Source organism: Periplaneta americana, chromosome 1 (assembly GCF_040183065.1).
Source record: "Periplaneta americana isolate PAMFEO1 chromosome 1, P.americana_PAMFEO1_priV1, whole genome shotgun sequence".
In the NCBI taxonomy this organism is placed as follows: domain Eukaryota; kingdom Metazoa; phylum Arthropoda; class Insecta; order Blattodea; family Blattidae; genus Periplaneta; species Periplaneta americana.
Window position 1 is genome coordinate 140,139,485 of NC_091117.1, and position 18,955 is coordinate 140,158,439.

At 33.5% G+C, this 18,955-nt stretch overlaps 1 protein-coding gene across 19 annotated transcripts in view; it reads right to left on the reverse strand.

Moving 5' to 3' along the window:
- LOC138701480 (bromodomain adjacent to zinc finger domain protein 2B-like) overlaps nt 1–18,955 on the reverse strand; it is a 1,224,400-nt gene that overhangs the window by 119,280 nt on the left and 1,086,165 nt on the right. For all 19 annotated transcript variants that reach the window (XM_069828464.1, XM_069828446.1, XM_069828482.1 and 16 more), the window contains 5 exons: nt 16,737–16,923; nt 15,027–15,208; nt 12,386–12,576; nt 8,488–8,619; nt 3,132–3,213 (listed from right to left, as the gene is read on the reverse strand). In XM_069828464.1, the coding sequence (XP_069684565.1) occupies nt 3,132–3,213; nt 8,488–8,619; nt 12,386–12,576; nt 15,027–15,208; nt 16,737–16,923 (774 nt within the window). The remainder of the gene's footprint in view (nt 1–3,131; nt 3,214–8,487; nt 8,620–12,385; nt 12,577–15,026; nt 15,209–16,736; nt 16,924–18,955) is intronic.

Genomic DNA, 18,955 nt, shown 5'->3' on the forward strand with positions numbered 1-18,955 from the left:
AAGGAAAATTTATTTAGACCGTCCAACAAGGAACAGTACAATGAATATCAAAAGAAACGGCAGGAAGCAAACTATATATGCAGACGTAAAAAGAGAGAATTGTGGAATAAACGCATTATAGAAATGGAGAACAATTTCAAAGAGAACAACCTCAAAAGTGCTTATAGAGAAGTGAAATATAACAGAAAAGGATATGTACCGAGAACAAATTTACTTAGAAATGGAGAGGAAATTGTCAGCACACCACAAGGAGTTCTACAAAAATGGAAAGAACATTTCCAACAATTACTGAACACAGAGGTAAATGAAGAATCAAATGAAGTTAATCTTTCAGAGGAAGAGGAAGAAGAATTAGAGCCACCAGATGAGTAGGATGTAGCCCTTGCAATTGACTTGCTGAAAAATGGTAAAGCTCCGGGTATTGATAAAATACCAGCAGAGCTAATCAAAGCAGGAGGGAAAGATATGGTAGAGACAATATACAAACTGGTAAAACAGATATGGCAAGAAGAACAAATGCCTAGTGAATGGAAAGTTGGAATAATCTGCCCAATTTATAAAAAAGGAGACAAACTAGAGGGCCAAAATTATAGAGGCATAACTCTCCTATGTACAATGTACAAAATATTCACTTACATTCTCCGGAAAAGATTGGAGAAATACTACGAGAATATCATAGGCGAGTACCAAGCCGGCTTCCGTGCAGGAAGGTCGACCATAAATCAAATTTACACTGTTAAAGGCATGACAGAAAAGTTCTGGGAGTATAATCTCAACTTATACCATTTGTTTGTAGATTTCAGAACAGCTTATGAAAGCATTAATAGACAAGAATTATGCAAAATTATGATTCATCAAGGGATACATCCAAAGATAATCAGACTCGTCAAGATGACCATGGCAGAAACCAAGGCTCAAGTGAAGATATATGGTGGTTCAACAGAACAATTTAATATTGATAATGGGGTGAAACAAGGGGATGTTCTAGCACCAATGCTCTTCAATCTTGCTTTACATTGGGTGATAACACAGACAGGTATAGATACTAACAGCACTTTATTTTACAAAAGTGTTCAAATAGTAGGATACGCAGATGACTTGGATGTTATGGGACGGTCGTTGACAGCAATAGAAGAAGTGTATAAAGACCTGGAACAAGGAGCCGCTAAAATCGGGTTGCAGATTAATGCAAGTAAAACCAAACGGATGACACAAATAAGAAATAAACAGAAAATCTACAACCCTCCCAATCTGACGATAAACATGTTTGAAGAAACTGAGAAGTTTAAATATCTTGGAACAGTAATGACAAGTAACAATAACGAATTAATTGAAGTACAGAGTCGAATCACTGCAGCCAATAAGGCCTATTTTGCATTAAGCGCAATATTGAAATCTGTGTGCACAAGGAAACAAAACTTAAAATATACAAAACAATTATTAGAAGTATTCTCTGTTATGCAAGCGAAACTTGGACATTATCTAAGGAGACAGAAGCTAAACTAGGTATATTTGAACGCAAAATACTCAGAAGAATTTTTGGACTGGTGCAAGAAAATATGCAGTGGAGAATAAGTTATAATAACGAGCTATATAAATTATATAAAAGTTTTGATGTTGTTACTTTCATCAAATTAAGGAGGCTTGAATGGGCCGGACATGTCTATTGGATGGAAGGGAACAGAATACCAAAGAAGATCTTAGAAGGGAAAATACATGGTAAAAGACCAATTGGAAGACCCAAAAATAGATGGATAGATGCGGTAACGATCGATTCTCAGGACTATCTCGGAACAACTGCCTGGAGGAGATTAGCACAGGACAGGGACAGTTGGAGGAAGAAAATTGAGGAGGCTAAGGCTCGACTTTGGGCTGTGATGCCATCGTAGTAGTAGTAGTAGAATTAATCTATTTTACGTATTGTATTAGGCCTATACAAACATCTATGAAGCAGGTGATATTTTAATTCGTTTATTAATTGTTTTTTTTTTTAAATCACTAGCCACATGAGGAGACCTGTAAGTGTTAAAAAATAAAATAATTTTGTGAATTTAGTACTCATGTAGTACATGAAGCAGGTAACTGAGATATTACTATTTAATATTTCTGATTAGATACAACAATTTCAATACTAACATTAAGAATAATACTGGCATTATTTCTATTGTTTTGAATACAGTGATGCAATTGTGAACATACAATGCTCAACTTCATAAACATAACAAATCGCAAAGATTCAATTAGGACATACTGACTGTTATGAATAATTTATCGAAAATGTTGGTAATAAGTTTTTTAATAGTTTTAATGGCCTAGACAAATTCTTGCCTATGTACCAAGAGGAAGGAGAAATTTGAAAAGACCACGAAAACACTGGCATGAGACTGTAACAGATCCACTAGGGTCTAACACGTGAAGGACATGATGAACAGCTTTAATTCATGCACAGACTTAACCTTTCAAATCAATATTTTAAACAGAAAAAATACATTGTAGTACCGGTAATTCAAACTTCTAAACTATCAACACACAAGTGAAAGAAGAGAAACTATCAACAGGTAAGTAACAGAAGAGTTCTCTGAGAATTTTGCAGTGCCTGTAGCATTAGAGTTTGCAACAAGAAAGTCAGTGGCATATATAAGCAAGACTAATGTCAATAAAATTGCACACAATTGATTTTAATAAAGTAATTAACCAAAATGTACTGCTATACAATAATGTGATTATGGACACAAAATTAGTGAAGATCTAAACAGAGAGCATTTTAAGGTTTGTTTAAAACAAAGAAAAAATCTCATTTTCTTAATTTATCACCACATATAGTAAGAAAATAACAATATTAAGTAAAATTTGTACTACTAACTGCATAAATATATGGAAAGTTAAAATTGTGAACTATCTAAGTGAAATGATAAAGGAAAGAATGAAAAACTAGTAAAGGGAAGAAATAAATAGAAAAGAGAAATTTTTTTCTCGAAAATGGCAAGCAGAGACTTTTTGGATTAACAAGGCAGATATACTTTACCATCTAGAAACAGCTATAAACAGATGAACCATGACTCCCTCTGGGAAAATATTTACTGTGTTACTTACAGAATAAGACGATAAATTGACAAGTATCATCACATTACCTCCATCATCTGCTGATTGCGTTGTTCCCTTTCCCGTCTGATTGCTTCTTGGCGTTCACATCTCTCCTGCTCTTTCATCAACCTTTAACATAAGAACAAACTTCATATCAAACCTAACTTCATTATACTATAATTAAATCCTCAATACCATGCAATATCAGAAGTGATCACTATAAGTATGGTTTATTTTACGATGCTTTATCAACTGCATTGTCATCTAGCATCTGAATGAAATGAAGATAATAATACCAGCGAAATGAGTCCAGGGTCCAGCACCCCCAGCATTTGCTCTTAATGGGTTGAGGGAAAACCCCAGAAAAACCTCAACCAGGTAATTCGTTTCAGCCAGGATTTGAACCCAGGCCTGCTCATTTCACGGTAAGGCATGCTAACCATTACTCCACAGTGGTGGACAGTATGCTTATTAGTGGCAGATGGGCATGACACAAGATCTAAACTGTGCAATAATAATGACTCTTCCTGTGTTTAGTCTGGGCAATTATCACTATGCAAGCAGCCTCTCTCTGATTTTCATTGAGAAAATGTGAAATGGAAGTAGTGGTGTAACGGAAAAAGGTTAGGCCCCGCTGCAAACTTCAATTTGGAACCCCTAAAAAAAACTCTATTGCTTTAGCAAGTGAACTGTCAGAATGCTGCAAGAAGCCTTGCTGTTGTTAATATGTTTACCACCACCACCACAGTCATCATCAATATTATTACAGTCAACTCCGGATATAGTGAACCTCTGTAGACTTGCATATTTCGTTCACTATATCCGAAGTCTCTCTCCCCTAACCTTAAATGACAGAAATGAATGAAATTGTGAACAAGAAAATAAAATATTTCATTTTTGTGGAATGGATTACACTATATACCGTTACTCATAGTTGATTTACTTAAACTATGCTGTCGACTCACATCTGCCTGCAAATGACCGCGTTCAATGTCACTTATAATATTCGCCTTATCTTTCAAAGAAAACACTTTATGCTTCGACATTTTTATACAGTACATTCACTGTTGGAACATTAGAAACAGACAATCAGGTAGAAATGACAAACGCTGTTATGGTGTGACTGCGTACCCAACCTTGGAGTTTCCCAGGTCACATAATGGAAACTGGGAGAGGCTTGATGGAGTTTGAAAGCCATCAAAATCTTACCTTCATTTATACTCTGGACATAATGTCCGTCCCTTTTAATAAAAGAAGGCAATATCATTTTCCGTTGTTTGGATGCTATCAGTCACAATGGAAATGTTTGTAAAAATGAAAGGCAACCCTTTGACGGTGGAGGATTAGAAATAACAGTAGAGTAGAGTGCCTGAGAACAGAATGTTATGTTAACCCTTCGATGGAGTGAGGCAAGGTCGTCACGCATTGCCTGGATTTACAGTACAGCTCATTGTCTAGGAATCACTAATCCTACCTTTATCCTTTGACTAAATGAGTAAGAAACTTAGAGTGTTGTTCTCAACACATTCTTTCAATTTTATACAAGAATGTCAGACTTCAAATAAGAATTTGTCAGGATACAAGGTTCATTATAACCGAAGCAAAGGTTCACTATAAACAGAAATATTAATGTATTTTTTAATGTATTCAGGTCGGAACCAACGATTTAGGTTCACTATAGCCGAATGTTCACTATATCCAGAGTTGACTGTATTATTATTATTATTATTATTATTATTATTATTATTATTATTATTATTATTATTATTATTATTATTACTACCATTATTACTTAAGTATATTACTAGTCTGTAAAAACTGGCACAACAAAGTATGACGAATATTTAGGGGTACTGGAAGTGCTGAAGGCTCTTGGCATTTTCTGAAGCAAAAGATTCCACTAGAACCTACTTGACAAATAATCAAGTTCTCAAATTAATAAAGAAAAAAAGATTCCAGTAATTCACTCACATGAATTCTTTATGTTCTTTCATGCACATTACTTTAAAATATTGAGTCTACTTAATCACTCTTGTGACATGGTGCTATGTAAGTATGATTTTATCAATTTTAATTTGGAAAAGGATCGCTCAGCTGAAGCAACAGTTATAGGTAAAGAAAGGAACAAAATGAAAGCAGCACAACATCTCAAATTCTTCAAGTTAAAGCATAATTTTCAATTAGCAGGAATGTGTCTATTTTCTAACTGATGTTTTGTCTTTTATCTCATTTTTTAATGCGCACTTGAATCATTGTAACTGAAATACAAAGTCTTCTGTTAAATCGTCAACATATCAATAAATATTGTGCTTTGCTCTGTAACTCGTCTGCTGCTATAGGTAGGAACTGTGGAGTTAGTATAATGAACAGGTCATTTAGACACTTCATAGAATTAAATCTAATTTGAATTTGATTAACAATAGTATCTAATATCATGTTAAATTTATTTACCTTGAAAATATTTTTCAGGATCTGACACCGTTCATCCTGAACCAATTTGTCAACTCCATTGTTTTATAAAGAAGATGTTTGATAACAAAGCTTCTAATTGAGATTTCCTGATCTCTGTTTGGGTCAAAAAAAATCCACTCTCCTCACCTTCATGGTGGGGCCCCTGGGATTTAAAATGAAGAAAAAGAGTGGTGTGCGGAAAACAATAAGATGCTACCACACTTATCTTCCCCAAGAAAAACTGCAAATATGGCATGATGAGTCTTTCCACAGTAACCAATTCATCAAAATGGTATGGTTCATAGTTTTAAGGAATCTCTTGTTTTTAAATTAGGTGTCAAATGCTTGTTAACAACACTCCTTGGAAATTATTCGTATAATCATTTAGCAAACAAGCAGCAGTTTGAAGAAGCACTGAAGATTGGGAAAGATTCAAGTCATTAGACTGAAATAATTTTGACACCAAATGAAAGATTTCAAGTACCCCAGTATGCAGGACAACGTGAAAAACACATTTTTTTCATCTGTTTTTTAAGAGTATACCATATTGACTTCGCTACAGATATTAATATTTTTTAAGTAAAGCACTATTGCAGTTAGAACTTTCACAACATCTAAGTATCATCCCATAGAGTTTTTAATATAAACTCCGATCATGTCCTACTGACAGGCGAAATAGTCTGAAGAAGATAAGAGGTTGATAGTTGACGAAAAAATTAGACATGGAATAACTGAAGGACGAGGATGAAAGATCAAAATTTGAAGCAAATTTTCAAAAGAAAGCTGCTACATTAAAATCCACACTTGAAAATAGTAATGAGTAGTGGACTCATCTAAAAAGTTGTATACAGATAACAACAGAAGAAACAATAAGGTATAAAAAAGATGTGGATATTAAAAAAAACTTAGGTCACAGAGAAAATGTTGGAGAAGTTGGAAGAAAGGAGAAAATGGAAAAACATCAACACAGAAGAAGGTAGAAGAAACTACACGAAACTAAACAACAAACTAAGAAGAGCAACTGATAAGGTGAAGGAAGACTGGATTAAACATAAATGTAAAGAAATAGAGAATCTAGATAAAAAAAAAGGAAGATATGATTTAATGTACTGCGAAGTAAAATGTTTGAACTTCACAAATAAGAACAGAATATCCATATTGTTTATAGAAGACGAAATCGGAAATGAAATAAAAGACAAACAAGGAATACTGAACAGATGGACGAAATATGTAGAAGAGTTATACAGTATGAGACAGGGAATCGTCCAGATGACTTAACTATAGAAGACGAAGCAGCTGTATCAGAAGACGAAAAAGGATTTTAAATTTTAAGGGAAGAAGTTGAACTACCACTTAGGGAAATGAAGAATGGGAAAGAAACAGGAGTTGATGGAATCCCCATTGAATTAGTGAAATGCTTGGGTGAAGACAAGAAAGAAATTCTATCATTACGCAAAGAAAAATATGTGAAATGCGACTGACCTGAAGATTTCACAGAAACAGTGTTGCTGCCAATACCGAAGAAAAATAATGCCAAGAAATGTAACGAGTTCAGGACTATCAGTCTGATATCACACTCAGCGAAGATTCTCCTGCAAATACTAAATCGACGTTTACATTCTAAGATGGAAGAACAGATGGAGGAAGAGCAGTTTGGATTTAGAAATAGAAAAGGTACGAGAGATGCAAATGGACTGCTACGAAAAATCAGCAAAAGATGCCTAAATAATAAACAAGTGTACTGGTATGTAGTATTTGTAGACCTGGAAAAGGCATTTGACAAAATGGATTGGAATAAACTTATGGGAATCCTGAAGAAATGAGTGTAGACTAGAAAGAGAGGAGGCTATTCAGTAATCCTTATATGAAACAAGTCAAGGTCAGGATAGAAGAGGAAATGTCCAGATAAGTAAAATGGGGAGAGAAGTACAACAAGGATGCCCTTTATCACCTACCCTGCTCAACATCTGCTTGGAGAATTTAGAGAAGAACTGTTTTCATAACATGGGATGAATGATAGTAGCAGGAAGAAAAATGAAGTGCATAAGATTTGCTGATGATATGGTGATATTAGCAGAAGAGGAGATGATACTAAGAGATATGGTACTGGGGCTAACTACAGCTATGAGCAGTATGGGATGATAATAAATGCAAATAAGACGAAGACTATGGTTATAGGAAGAAAATAAAGACGGTAAACTGAGAAAATTTGAAATGAGGGTGTAGAACAAGTCAACAGCTTCAAATACTTGGAGTGTACTACAGGCAGTGACATGAGAAGCTGTATTGGAAAGAGTGGGTGAAGAAAGAATGGTGCTGAAAATGACCAGAAAGGGAAAAGGAATTGACTGGGTCACTGGCTGAGAAAAAACTGCCTACTGAAGAATGCGCTGGGAGGAAAAGTGGACAGGAGAATAGTTTGGGGCAGAAGAAGATATGAGATGATACACGATATTAAGATATATGGATCGTAAGCAGAAACTACGAGGAAGGCAGAAAATAGGAAAGATTGGAGAATGCTGGGTTTGCAGTCAAAGACCTATTATTTTCAATCCACATTTTGTTATTTTTTCATAGCAATTAAAAGAGAAACATTTGATATTCTGTTTAGGATCTTTCGGAAATTGCTGTTGACGTTTACAAAGTAAATTCTATATAATAAAATAAAATAATAAAGAATTCATCCTCTCAGACATTATACCAATGACCGTCTTATACAGCTAGTGTCTTACTAATGAGGAGAGTGCCTGATGGAAAAAGGGATTACACAAGTGAAAGCCTATACTTCCAAATCATCGTTTTTTGTTACTACAGTGAGCAAGACAGACTAGATTCTTAGGTCATGTCCAAAGAAATTAAAATTACAAATAACATTTATTTAATAGTTGTAATTATTACTAAGAGCACAGTACAAAAAAAAATAATAAAAAAAAACATACACAACATATTTACCTGACATGTTCTTTTTGTCTGGCAGCCTCTTCCTTTGCTACTCTCCTTGCCTCCTTTGCAGCTATTGCAGCCTTCTCTCGCTCCAGCTGCTGTTGCAACTTCTGTTCTTGAGTCATTTTTGCAGTTTCTGACCTGAAATAAAATTAAAAAGATTAATAAATAAAAAAAAAAAATAAAGAAATAAAAATTAGTACCGTATGCAATATGTATAAACCATACGCTAATTCACATTGTCTATATGTGCATTAAACAGTTATAAGTTTTGATCCAACACTTTAAGTAAAATATCAGAGAGTAGGCAAACTGGCGAAATACTGCTATTGCAAAATATAAACATGCAGTGAAGACAATGTGTTAGAACAGCAGCATTATGTTAACATTCATTTGTACCCAGATAAATGTTGTATATATTAGGCAAAAATAATCACATTGACATGATTACACTAATGGTGATGGTGATAACAGTATGATGACAATGACAAAGAGAATAATGATGATGATAATGACAATAGTGATGATGATGTACATAAGGTTGATGATGATTGTAATGAAAACAGTAATGATGACTGTGGGGAAGGATGATGGTGATGGTGATTATGTTTTTGTTGCTGTTCATTGCGAGCCTGGTAATGTTAGGAATATCATTACATATGTAAAGGCAGTAATAAGATATTTTACAGGGTCTGGCAGAGGAACAGGTGATTACGTCGTGGAACTATAATGGTGAAGCAGTGTGCAGTGCATGATGACATCACGCGGGAAGCATTGCGAACTCTCTCACAGCTTGTTGGCTCAGTTCAGGTCTATAAGGTTTTTGAAGTGGGTTAGAGTAATTGATTATGAATAGCAAGAAATCAGAATCAAATATGAGATTTGTTATTATTAGTTATTAATTAAATGCACTAATTTATATTAATTCTGCATGCCTAAAACATAAAATAATTGTAAGCACAAAGGGTGAGTGAATACAATGATCCCATTCCCAATTTAAAATAATAACATGCCTTGTAAGAAAAACTGAATCTAATTACAAAAACTAAATAAATAAATGTCTAAACATTAATAAACAAGTTCACCCGAAATTGAGATATAGCAGTTCTTCATTTCCTCTACAATACGCCTGAGGTAATTGGATCAAACTTTGCATGCTAGCTTTTATTTAGAAGATTCATTTTATCTTGCAAAAGTATTATGGAATAAGCCCGCTTTTATTTTTCACATTACAAAGGAAACTCATTTGCAATCCAAATGTTTATCAAAATTAAAAATTTTATAAAAAATTAAAAGAAGAATATAGGTAAGTCTCTGCATAATATGTTATACTTGTGTTCTCTTATTACGCAGAAAAAAATTCAGGTTGTTTCTTGAACCAATTTCCATAAAAAGGTACAGGTGTATAGTAATGCACTACTTTTTTTTTTAAATTAAACAAATAAAAACTGGATGCATAAAAAAATCTTAAAAAAATAACGGACCATTACTACATTAGTATACAAAATTTCAGAGTTCTAGGTGCACTACATTAGAAGATATTAATGATTTTCTGAAACCTTACATTTTGACCTACATCTCCCTTAAAATTAATACTTTAAAACTGTGATGAAAGGATTATGTAAGCAATAATTGGTTATTCTCAGTTATTTTGAATACATTTTATTGACAAAGACGTATTTTTGCTAATTTACTGTGATAATGTGCAAATCTTTCCATGAGGTACGAGTTATTGCAAGTACACTATCAATTTTAAAAAATTGAATTATTATTTCATAGAAATATTAAAGAAGTGCACTTCACTTCGTACCATTAGTTAATTTTGACATTTTTCAATTTAACATTCTTGGAGTTTTCGAAACTTATTTTTCGATTTTTGGGTAAAGCATCTACTTTCAGAGTCCACACCTGTGGAGTAACGATCAGCGCATCTGGCCGCGAAACCAGGTGGCCCGGGTTCGAGTCCCGGTCGGGGCAAGTTACCTGGTTGAGGTTTTTTCCGGGGTTTTCCCTCAACCCAATACGAGCAAATGCTGGGTAACTTTAGGTGCTGGACCCCGGACTCATTTCACCGGCATTATCACCTTCATTTCATTCAGACGCTAAATAACCTAGATGTTGATACAGCGTCGTAAAATAACCCAATAAAATAAATAAAAATAAATCTACTTTCAGATTAGGCCTACAACTGTTTTTGGTTCATAATTTTGGAGTTCTAGCTTTAAAGGTACTTTGAAACTTGACTCCTCAAAATGAAGTGAACAAATTCGAGTTCAAACAACATTAAATGCTAAGCTTTTTACCCATTTCTTTTCGCTCAAAGCAATCAATGAAATAATAACAGACAATAAGCTTACAATTAAAGTATATTTTCAGAATGAATTGCGAAGTAAACTCGCCGTGCTGTAAACTGACTTTACTTCCCCTTCTACAAGCAAGGAACGATTTGTTCTGCCAAGTCTTCATTCTTAGGAAATCTGTAGTATTTCACGTCAGTTCCTTTTGTTTTACGATTATAACTCAACCAGCTACTACACATCCAGACATACTAATAACATGTGTCACATTAAAAGCACTACTGATACAAGAATAATATTATTTAATTCACTATTAGGCTATATAATTATATATAATAAATTTGAAATTGTATTATATGGACTCAGACCACCTCCTTCATTGTACAGGACTCGACCCAGCCTAACAAAGCCAAGGAAATTTATCTGCTCTTTACTGGACTGCGAGGTTTGCTCCTCTCTCTCTCCTCTTGATTTCTCTCTTGAATCGTTATGCTTTATATTTCAATTTGATGATCTGTATCTTATTAATGTTTAATTTTGTGTTTATTGTACCCTATTTTAATGTTTATTATATAATGAGATGCCATTTATAATGGATTAAGTTCCAAAAAAAAGTCATATGTTACAACAATAACATTATTTTAAACTGTTGTGTAACATCTATGCTTTTATAATATGTGCTCAGTCTATTGTTGGCAGCCAGTGATTGCAATAAATTCATATACTATATATATATAAACAGTGAATTGACAGTGCACCTACACACAATAGCTATTTGTTTTGTTCCTCGAGACAGGGTGATTAAGTCTACAGCTGCTTCTGCTTCCCAAGTGATGACATGCACAGTATAAGACGAGTTTGAGTCAATCGTCTGCTACATCATTATACTCTCCCCATGGGTGATTATAAATAGTTGATTATTAACTGAAGAATTTAATTTTTCAAAATGGCATACGTGAGAGCATAAAGTACATAGCCTGCCATTTATTTCTTGAAAAGGACTTTCTTTAAGTAACTACCACTGAGATGAAAATGTGCTTCGTCAAACATCCACAAAGTATCAATAAAGTCTTCATCTTCATTTATGTGATTTAAAATCTTCTCACAAAACGCTCTTCGCTTGAGAATATTGCGATGTTTTAATTGATGTACCATCTGAATTTTGAAAGGATGAAAATGTAAGTCGCATGGACATATGGGACAAGATCATGACGCCATAAATTATAATGACGAAATTCACGCACATTAGCCTCAAAACTGTCGTTTTTATTGTAAAAGCTTCTAATTACAAAGCACGTTGTGCATTGCTCCACCTTTCTATAATGACTAAATGGCACTGTATTGGCAACAGAATGTGCGATCAGTTTACTGTCTCTCAACTATGCTGTGAGAGATATACATTCCTTAAAATCGCTTGTTCCTCTGCCTGACTCCAGTATTACCTCTTATTGTAGAAATTTAAATTAATGCTGATTTGGTCAAATAGCGAGAAATAGTTAATAAATATTTTATGTGCTGTAAATACATAATGTGCTTTGCTTCCTTCATTTACGTTGTGCTAAGAACTATCATCATTATTAAAACCTCTGACTGACATGGTAGGTACTCACTTATTGGAACTTGAACGTGATTTCAAATTTCTCGACATTCTCAGTTCCTCCAGACGTTTCATAACTTGCTCTTCAGATAGCCTAACAAATTCTTCACCCACTGTTGGTTGCAAGAAGTCACCAAGTAGAACTTTGGAACTGAAGCTGAAGTTTTCTCGATTAATGTCGTTTATATTATTCTTTTCTAAGAACTGAAACAAAGAAAAATAAGAACACTCTACACTCCTCTAATTTTTTTAATTTCTTCTTTTATTACGGGCAATTTTCATATTATGTAGATAATAATGTTCAATGTAAAATTAAGTACCAGTACTTAAATAATTTGATAATAACAATAAATCTACATATGATAATTTGTTGCTGCATGCCATATGAATTAATTTAAGTAAATATTTTAAAATATTTCTGCAAAAGTCTTTTATAAGATTAAAGATAATAAGCAATCAATCAGATAAGTGTCAATTGTCTGTTAAAACCTTCATTAAATTTCTAAATTCTCGAAAGGCAGACTGTCATTCCAGACATTGCTGCATTGTAATAGATACATATGAACAAAATTAGATTATTAATATACCAGTAATTCAAAATTACTGGGTTGCAAGATGGCATATGGCTTCATTGATAAAAAGCTGAGCATTAGAAACCTAAGAAGCAGTAACATTTTATTTCGAAGCAGACAATTTTTAAATTCAAAGATAATAAAATACTGATTGGTTGTTATCTACTGTTGAGCAGTTGATGATGTCATTTGCTCTCTTGCACTCCAAATATTTAGCAGGATGACTGGAAAATTTAGTAAAGGTTGGACAATGAACAAGATATAGTTTTGATGTATATCTTCGTTAAGATTACAGAAAGGACATGTACGGGATTCTGCAATACCAATTCTGTGTAATAAAATATAAATACAACAAAACATAATGCTGAGAAAATTCCTTTCAAAAACAATTTTTTTTAATTTCTTTTCATGAGAAATGTGAATAAATAGTATGCATAGATTTTCCTCTCACAGTTGGCATTAAAAAAGTCTTTAAAATAGTTGAAGTGTATTGTCTGCATTCCTTCTTCGATATCCTTTCCTACGAATTTACGTACTGTACGAATTGCAAGACAATTTGTGTATCAAAAGAAATCTTGATTCTAATTCTTCTGCATCCAGATTATAATCCAAAGAGTTACTTTAGTCCAATGCTTTCTATAAACTGTGCAGATGTAATGAAATACTCCGGACATGCCGGTACCCACTTTTACTTTGAAAGCCCTGCTGAAAGTATCATGCAGTGGTCAGGTTGTGGATATGTTGCTTCTGTTTAAGTTAAATTGGTAAAGAGCTAAGGGTCATATTCATAAACGAGACTATGGATGAAGACTTCCCGAAATCGACTTTCATAGCAAAGTTTAACTTCACTGAAAGTCCTATCCATAGACAATACTTCTGAGGCTTTCACTTTAACTTTGATAAGTCGAGATTTGACGACCTGGTTGTAATGTTGGGAATCACAAGCATGGTCTTCTGAACGAATTAAATTAATGGATAGTTGTAATAGAGTAGGCATTGTCACAAACCGAGCCATCTTTTGAGTCACAAATCAACGAAACAATTGAAAATCAGTTCACGTTACACTATTGTTAGCCATTCTTGCAGCTTCATATAAGTTAAAAATAATTATTATTTCTTTGCAAAATAATTCTGAAGACATGGAAGTTAAGAAGATAGACTATAAAAGAGACATTATATCTTACTGACAGCACACTTATTCCCTACAAATCTGCAGAAATAATTTATACGCTGACTATAAATTAACTGCATATCCAACTGTATCACTTATCCTCTATAGAATTAAATACTCAAGTTTAATATCAAGCCATTAATCCCAACCTGTAGCGTAAAATCGTAATGAAATAAGAAGTTGAATTATTGCTGTAACAAACTATTATTATTATTATTATTATTATTATTATTATTATTATTATTATTATTATTATTATTGCGGTATTATTATTATTATTATTATTATTATTATTATTATTATTATTATTATCATCATCATCATTATCAGTGCTTATTTCTGGTTGAACGCTCCGGAAGGTGTAATTTTTGCTTTGAATTCTGCTTAGGCCTTTCAAGTGGTAAAGTTGGACGAAAAGGAGGTTAAAAACGACAAAATCCTGTGTGCTGGACAGTACATAATCATCTCCCTGCCCACTATATACAATACCCTACACAGAGTTCCACTACCTTTTTCTCCAGAAGAAAAGCACTGATTATTATTATTCATCAATGCATATATCTAATACAATCTGTTTACAAAATCTGTATGATGATTTCAAATCATTATTCCTATAAAACTCGATGAAGTTTTGTGTATATCTAATAATATGCCAAGGAATATAAGAAGCTTTAATAATTTACTGGATATCGTCAATATTCTAGGAAAATTCAACAATTTCCCAAATATAAGCAATTTTCCTTATCTCCACAAACGAAAGTCAAAGTCTAGATTTTCGGCAACTTCGAAGTAAAGTCACGATTGAAGTTTATTTCGACAAAGTACCGACTATGAATAGGAAAATAGCGACTTTGTACTTTCCAAAGTCTCGTTTATGAATACGATCCTAAGCTACACATTTCTTTACTTACCCTGACAACATCAGGGTATTGCTTGAAACGCCGACCGCAAGGAGAGTAGTATGTCACCTCTCCCTTTACAACGCCAGTGCGACTAACACCACTGATCAGTGTTTCTCTGCGCCACCCATGTTCCAATGGAATCCGCAATTCACGTTCATCTACATCCATCTTGCGACGTTTTGCAGCTGGACCTGTAATAAGATTTACCTCAAAATTACATGTTCTCCCGAAAATCATGGAAGGGATGAAGATACCCCTGACACTATAAGGCAACAGGGACAGGCAAAGAAGAAGAATTACATGTTCTTTTCTGGATTATATGTATCAATGCAACTTATGACCAAGCTGCAGGCTTGCTCTATCACAAGACACCTCAAAGATTAATTATGTTAATTTTTCGATACTATTCTTACTACTGATTTATATATAATGCTTATGTGTTCACGAAAAAATAGCCACTGCCACTAGCTATGTAAGTTCTGTAATGTGATGCATTAATAGGATTAAAATTGCGTTGATATTTTTATTTGAAAATAACAGTAAAGATGAATTTGATAGAAGCTTTGTTGTTGAAAACTTTCCTTTGTTTTCCATGGCAGACTAGTTAGAAGTAAAAGATCTTGGAATACCAACGCCATAATTTGTACAGACGTGTGCAAATTATTAGACTCAGCACCACATTTTTTTTTTACATTTTCATAATTATCATGAATTACTGGCCACAAAATAATTCTGTAGGACTCGATGCAGCAGGATCAGAACAAAAAAAGTCCTAGAAACCCGAATTTTTTCACAAATGAGGGACTGGTTCCCTGATGGTGAATGTGTCTTCATGCAGGATGGAGCACCCTGTCACAAAGCCAGATCAATAACTAATTTTCGGCTGAAAATAATGTAGACGTCCTTTCCTGGCCAGGTAACAGTCTAGACGCAAATCCAATTGAAAATCTTTGGTCTATCGTAAAGAGAAAACTAAAAAAACGACGATTACCACCAAGGTGGACCTCATAGAAGCATTATCCAAATATGGCACAGGGATGAAGACATCAAGAAACAATGTGAAAATCTTATGAACAGCATGCCAAACTGCAAAAAATTGATGATAAAGAACAAAGGGTTTCATACTAAATATTAATTGTTGCAAACAGTGTGTAATAAATGAGTTTTGTAGAATAAATATTACTTGATTCATATATATTATTATCGTCTGAGTCTAATAATGTGCACACATCTGTATAATGTCAGTAAACTGCAACTGCCAAATCTTTATATGAAAAGCTGTTATTGACATATTATTATTTTTTAAATAGTTAGATCCTACTCATAAAAAATCTATATAAGAACACAAAGATAGGCCTATGTATCAAATTTTGAAATCAGAAATCCTATAGTAATATCAGACAAAGCTGCGGCGCATTCCCAGTATTACCAAGTTTGTATACTGACAAAATATTTAAAAGTTTCTCTAATCAAATCTTAATCTAATTCAATTAAATATCTCAAAAATACGAAATGAAAATTTCACTTGATAAATCAAAATCAATAACTTCAAGCTGTAGAAATTTACTAAGAGTGAAAAGTGAAATTAGTTTCATGTTTTAAAGTAATTTACTTTCAAACTGGTTTTCGTGCTCACTTGGTGCAAATCGCATAGTTCATGATGGTGATGGTGGTAATAATAATTTTTTTTTATTGCAGAGTAAGGAAATTCTACACTACCTGTGCCATCTTCGCCTTCTCTCTTCATACCCCCTTCAGATATTTCTCCATCTTCACTGTCACTTGGAAACCCCTCTTCTGAACCTGAGCCAGAATCAGTGCTTATGTCTGGGGCACTACTATCTTCACTAAGACCCTCGACAGCACGAATCTTCAACTTATTGTCACCTTCTGATCGAGAGCTCACCTTTTATGAGAAACAAACAATTTTATGAGTTACTGTATGAGACATTTCATTGACTGGGCTTATTATCCTCTACTGTTAATAAAAGTATTACAAAGATAATATTATATACCTTAAGAAATTTGTAAAATAAAGTGTAAACATATGATATATAAAGTCTAAACAATACACAGGAAAATACTAGCCAACCTATTATTCATAATAACAAAACACTAACAGATAGTAGAGATATAGCAAACGCATTTAATAAACACTACTCAAACTCTCACAGATTACATCCCAATATCAAAAAAACTGACAAATTTATCAAAAGAGAATTACATAAAAATAATAAAAACAATATTACTAGTACAAAACCTGAAATATTTCATCAAAATTTTACTTCCAAAGAATTAACTCTAGCTATACAAAATTTAAACACAAGAAATCTCTTGGCCCCGACAACATTCATTCCGAATTTTTTAAACATCTGGGGGAAAAAGCCAAGTCCGTACTTTTATCCATTTTCTATTTATCATGGAACACCTCAATTCCTGCAGCTTGGAAAAAAGCAATCATTGTACCAATTCACAAAAAAGGGAAACCTGCTCATGATGTTAATAGTTATCGACCAATAGCACTATTAAGCATGATAGCAAAAACCATGGAGTCCATGATCTCCAACAGATTAACATGGTATTTAGAATTCCAAAATCTTTTATCACCAAGACAAGCCGATTTTCGACAACTACACTCTACCAATGAACAAGTCATACGTCTCGGCCAAGAAATAAAAGACAGTTTTAACAAGAAAGATGATACCTTGGCAATATTTATTGACTTTCAGTTAGCATATGACTCTGTTTGGAGAAATAAATTATTACTAAAACTCCAGAAATTAGGTATCTCCAGCAATATGTTCAGATGGATATCAGAATTCCTTAGTCAACGATTCATTGCCACTAAATTCAATAACTCACTTTCTAGTTACAGACAAACATATCGAGGTCTACCTCAGGGCGCTGTCCTCAGCACAACTTTATTCAATATTTATATAAATGACTTACCCTCCCTATTAGAGGAATCAAACATGAAAACAGCACTATTTGCAGATGATATAGTTTTGTGGACTTCCGGATCTTACAGACATAGAGACAAAATTCAAAATTCTGCTCTTAAAGCTCTAAATCAACTACATGAATGGAATACATCAAATTTGATGACACTTAATTTAAGCAAAAGTAACTACCAAATATTTTCACTTGGTAAAAAAGAAAGAGAATTCAATATCCAATACAATGGCCAACACCTTCCTAGGACTTATGAATCCAAATATCTTGGAGTTATTTTCGATAGTAAGTTAACATGGAGCAACCATTTGAAATACATTTCTGAAAAAGCTCGTAAAAGATTCTCCCTTCTAAAAAGACTAGCAGGAAAGAAATGGGGATGCTCTAGGAATACTTTGAACACTACATACAAAATGTTTATACAGCCAGTGCTGACATACTGTGGAGAAATTTTAATTACTTCATCTTTCATAAACGACATAGAATATGTTCAAAACCAAGCTCTCAGACTCATTACTGGTGGAATCAAAACAACTCCAATAGATTCTATGAGATTCCTCACTAACATTAACAGCATCAAAATGACAATAGAAGAAAAAGCACTGATTCAATATAAAAAACTTATCAGATTACCAGGAAACAATTGGCATTCATACAGTCCTCTCTGTAGATTGAAAACTCAAAAAAGTTTCATATCCATTGTTCAAGAATTAAAACAGAAAATCAATATCCCGAATTTAAAAGAAAACTTACAAATTAAACCAAACCCTTTAACTCTATTAAATATAGAATATAATCTAAATTTAACAGAAGAAATACTGAAATCAGAAGTAAACACTGAAATACTGAAACAATTGTCTTTAGAGACAATTAATAATAGGTACCCTCCACAAAACTAGATTCATTTATACACTGACGGATCCTTGATCTCCAGAGAACAAGGTGCCGGTGCAGGTGTTACATGCTGTCTCTTCTCACTTTATAGA